General features: G+C 45.7%; 1 protein-coding gene across 1 annotated transcript; it reads right to left on the reverse strand.

The window, feature by feature from the left end:
* Window positions 1–590: 590 nt before the first annotated feature.
* On the reverse strand, window positions 591–4,294 carry LOC134047685 (transmembrane protein 14C-like). Its single transcript, XM_062499022.1, has 4 exons — window positions 4,219–4,294; window positions 3,837–3,938; window positions 1,842–1,926; window positions 591–1,619 (listed from the first exon to the last, which is right to left on the reverse strand). The coding sequence occupies exons 1-4, from the start codon at window positions 4,292–4,294 to the stop codon at window positions 1,568–1,570; spliced, it is 315 nt and encodes a 104-aa protein (XP_062355006.1). The 3' UTR covers window positions 591–1,567.
* Window positions 4,295–4,496: the final 202 nt, after the last annotated feature.

Genomic DNA, 4,496 nt, shown 5'->3' on the forward strand with positions numbered 1-4,496 from the left:
GGCTTGACCTCAGCCCTGCCTCATCCCTGTGACTTGCCTGGCAAACCACTGCCCTGCTGGCAGAGCCTGGCTGTGACCACTGGCCCAGCTCTGCGCCTCCTGCTCATGCAGCACAAGGTCACTTCCCTGCCTGTTCTGCTGTGACAAGGGAGGAGGGAAGAAAAACCACAGGATGTGACCCTCCTGCCCAAGGTACTACCCTGATACGCTGAGAATTCTGAGCAACTGCAGAGTCTCACCAATCTAACGGACCAGCCCTCTTGCTTCCATCTCTCTCAGTACCAGGCACCAAAGAAAGAAGGTTGAAGAAGTCAAAGCTCAGAATCTGTGCAAAAAGGGACATGAGTTAAATGAGACCAGAAAAGGGATACATTACCATCCATGTGTATCTGCCAGGATATTTCTCTATGGACAGTTTATATTTAGAATGATTTCAGGCATTAAGGGAATCAACTGAGGACAAAGACTGATCAAATAAGCCCTTTGGTCTTTAAATAAAGTTTCATACAGTATTTTCTAAATCTAAAATAGATTATCCCCTCAGGAAAAAAATAAAAAATAAAAAGAAAAAAAACACAAACCCAAACAAATCCCAAACTAAAAAACTTTAATATAGTACTTATCTGAATATATGGTCTGTATGCTTTTGTGCTCTCCACTTCCCTCCCAGTTCAGATTTTTATATTTACAAGTTACTAGATTCAGAGATAGAATAGATCATTTATATAATTCATGCTGGCAAATATATCCTGCCATCCTGCAGGAAAGGCACCAAACTGTATCAATCCAGATGAACAATTAAAGACAAAATACGCTGTGTAGAACACAAAAGTTTGCAATAATAATTTCTTAGTTTATTTAAAATCATATTTTAATAAAGCTGTGCCTATAACTCAGCATTACCTAATAAAGCTTATTTTTAATTTATGATTACTAATCTGTAAAAGTGAAATGAATGACATATAGCTGAGCTTACAAGTGATTGCAAGGCATGGGTAAGTATTTATTGCATTACAGCAGAGCCTCAACAGCTGGCTCCATGATTGTGTTTTGTGGTATCAGGTTCTAGCACGCAGTGCTGGCGGAACAAACCCCCCTGACTGACAAACACTGTGAATTGATAAATTGGCATGGAAAGGGAGATGGAATATCATCAGCGTGTTTATTGTATTAATTGCTAGTGACAAATTGGCAAGTCCTCTCCCCTGGTTTTAGAGCTACACATGATTTTAGAAGGGCAAGTCAGATGTGCATTTAAGCTTCAGTCCTGCAACTGTCTGAATGCAAGGGCCAGAACATCTTTGTTGACACTAAACTGCAGGACCAGAAGCTAAAGTAATGTTCTACTCATATTTTCTTGCTTGCTTTCAGTGCAGAAAATGTTAAATACCATGACAAGGGCTCTCTATCTCAGTCCTTTAAAAACACAACCCACGTGCATTAGGATATGAAAAATACAGCGCACAGGTAGCAGTGCCTTTTCCACTTATGTGTAGAGCATTTAGGCAGTTGCATTTTTGGGCTTCTCATTCATGTGTCTTCAAGTCACTTGATGCAGATTTATGGCTTAATAGGTTTTTTCCATCATCTGCAATCCAAGCCGTCCAACCATCAGTAAACTGTGGAACAGAACAGTTGTTATAAAAGCAGGAGGTGGAGGCAAAAATCCCATAAAGAACAAGAAGGAAGAAAACATGTAATTTCATTTAGCTGGTCACCACCACAAGATTTCATTTTTCACAGGACTTACCATGTAAGATTTTTAAAACAATATAATCCACAAATAAGTAAAATGTTTATTGAGTAACACAGGCAAGAACAAAGGACAGGTTGTTGGTTACCTGGCACCAGCAATTATCCCAGGCATTGCTTTTTTGGAGTTGTAAAATCTCATTCCCATAACAGCAGACAAGGTGCCAGATGCCACTGTTGAAAAGAAGCCCAGTCAGAACTATGACACAGAAATGCCAGCGCAGCATTGCCACACTTGGACACTGAGCAGCACCAACCAAACAGACCTACACATATAGACAGGAACGTCTCCCTCTGCGAGTGAACAATTTGATTTCCTTCAGCATCAAAGCTGTCATTACACGCTTTTCAGCAGCTTTGGTAAGCTCGCTCCACTGCTCAGCTGAAGTGAGATCTCACCAGGGTTGAGACCACAGTCTGATCACACACAAACTCTAATCCTCTGAACAGGTCACTAGCCCTCCCTCAACCCTTATTTGCAAAAGAATTATTATTCCCTCGAACAGGCAAGCTCAAAACTGCCAGAAAACTGGGATGGTGACAGTATTCATTATGTGGGAAGTAAATACTATCTACACTTCCCATTTCTCTGCGACATTCTGAACTGGAAAGTGGCACTAAATACTACAACTGGAAAGAAAACAACCTCCTTTGAAAATTATTAGAAAACAGAAAGCGATCCAAAGGATCAAACTGAAAGAGCAATCAACATCTTAGACATTACTCCAAATTGTTTTATCTCTAAATGTGGAGAATAAATCCCCATCAATATTCACATGAAATTTACAGGGCCACTGTTTCTTTGAAGAAGAAAGGCAGGTGAAAGTGCTGTATACCTTTCTCCAAAGCCTCAAGTCTGTTTACATCAGACAGGGTAAAAGGCATTCTAGCGATCTGCTGACAAGATTCTGTTTCTGCATTTCCACCCCTGATGTACTAGGACTAACTTACAGTTCTGCAGGAGCCACAGCTGCACATCACAAGGAGAGCTGAGGAGGGATGGAGGGATGGAGGGATGAAGAGCTGTACTAGACTGTGACACATCACTGCTTTCAAGAGGTGCATTTGAAAGCAGTCCATGCACCACATCAGGACATAAAATATCTGCTCATCCCTCTTCCACGACACTGTCTAATAACCCATGGCAGAGATGTACAGCCACTCCACCATGCCAGAGTGGAAGGACAGTTCACAAATGGAAATTGTGCTGTACATTGAGCTGCAATCTACCATTCCTTACCACGAGGTCGGTCCTCTACAGTGGCTTCACAGAGCCTTTCAGCACATTAGTCCTGTTGGTTTAAAATAGTCTTCAATCACTGTAAAACTATAGTATCATAGCACTAGTAACACTATGGAGTAGTTAAAGAACTAGCAGGATCCTCAAGAAGTCATCTAGGATACCCTAGTGCCTAAAGTGCCACCTGATAGTGGTTTAACCAGATATTACACTCCTGCAGCAAAGGAACTCCCTGAGGTTCACCTGAGTGCTTCATAATACTTTCCACAGTGATTTCATCCTTCTTCCCCTGAGGAGTTAACTGCAAGCTTAACACCCACAACTTCTTGTAAGTTCTACTATAAGCAAGCAGAATAGATCACTGCCTCTTTTCTTTCGCATGCTGTTTCTTCTACAGTGTATGATGCATTGGAACATGCACTGCCCCTGAGAAGCTTGTGCAAACCAGGGTTCCATAAGGCCACATATCACCTGTCACAGTGCTGTCACTACTGCAAAAATAGTGCTTATTCCACCACCACAGGCTAAAAACGCTGCTTCACAATCAAAAATTTTCCACGTATGTTCCCTGTACCTGAGGTGCTGGTTTAACGTATTATCTAATCTGGCAGAGACAGGTATTCCTCACCGACTCTGGATTCAAACGGGACAATCCAGATCTTCGACCCACGTATCGTGCTCTTACACAAATACCTCTTGGCTGTGGGCAGGAGGTCCTGCCACCACTTACAACATTTGTGTAGGTAAAAGGGCGCGGGGAAACAGAAACATGCTAGAAAAACAAAAGGTTACTGTTCCCACCGCTACCACTAGCACTCATTACTCCGCTGCCGAGTAAACTTACCGAGGGAAAGCCACACATTCTTCGGGTCTTTGGACTGCTGGTAAGCGCCCAGTCCCGCTAAGCCGCCGAACAGAAGACCGGCAGCTAGAGAAGGGACGCTGCCTTGAATAAAAAAATAAAGCAGTCAGCGGAAGAACGCACACAGAGTCACCCTGCACACCAAACGAAAGCACTTCGAGACTTTCCCGTACCAGTAAATCCACAAAACCAACCTAACCAAAGCGTTAGGGTTTAGGGTGTGGGATCTGGGGAGGTTTTTTAAAGAGGCTTCGCAGACCTCCGCGAGCACCGTGGCAACAAGGACTCAGCGGCGCTTGCCGGGGGGAGCTGCCTGCGGGCACGACCGGGACCGGGACAGCCTGTGACGGCCTCCAGCACCCACCTGCCTTGGCGTAGCCCACGACACCGCCCGTGGCCACCAGCGCCGCGTAGCCGAAGCCCAGCCAGTCGTACTCCATCTGCGGGCAGCCGAGCCGAGCCGAGCCGAGCCGGGCCGGGCCGGGCCGGGCAGGGCAGGACAGGGGAGGGCAGGGCCGGGCAGCGGGGCCGACCTTGGGCCGCCCTCCCTCCGTCCTGCCCGCCCCGGGGACGCCTCCCGGAGGTCCCGCCCGCCTCCCGTGACGGAGCCCGGGGAGGGACAGCTCCGGCGGCGCCGCGGTG

Source organism: Cinclus cinclus, chromosome 1 (assembly GCF_963662255.1).
Source record: "Cinclus cinclus chromosome 1, bCinCin1.1, whole genome shotgun sequence".
Classification (NCBI taxonomy): domain Eukaryota; kingdom Metazoa; phylum Chordata; class Aves; order Passeriformes; family Cinclidae; genus Cinclus; species Cinclus cinclus.

Bases quoted from the DNA above. Each gene is read 5' to 3' on its own strand.
- LOC134047685 (XM_062499022.1), bottom strand. From the start codon at position 4,294: ATGGAGTACGACTGGCTGGGCTTCGGCTACGCGGCGCTGGTGGCCACG. The intron at 3,939-4,218 runs GTGGGTGCTGGA...TTTTTATTCAAG, and splicing joins CGTGGGCTACGCCAAGGCAG to GCAGCGTCCCTTCTCTAGCT. The intron at 1,620-1,841 runs GTAACCAACAAC...TCTGTTCCACAG, and splicing joins GGGATAATTGCTGGTGCCAG to TTTACTGATGGTTGGACGGC.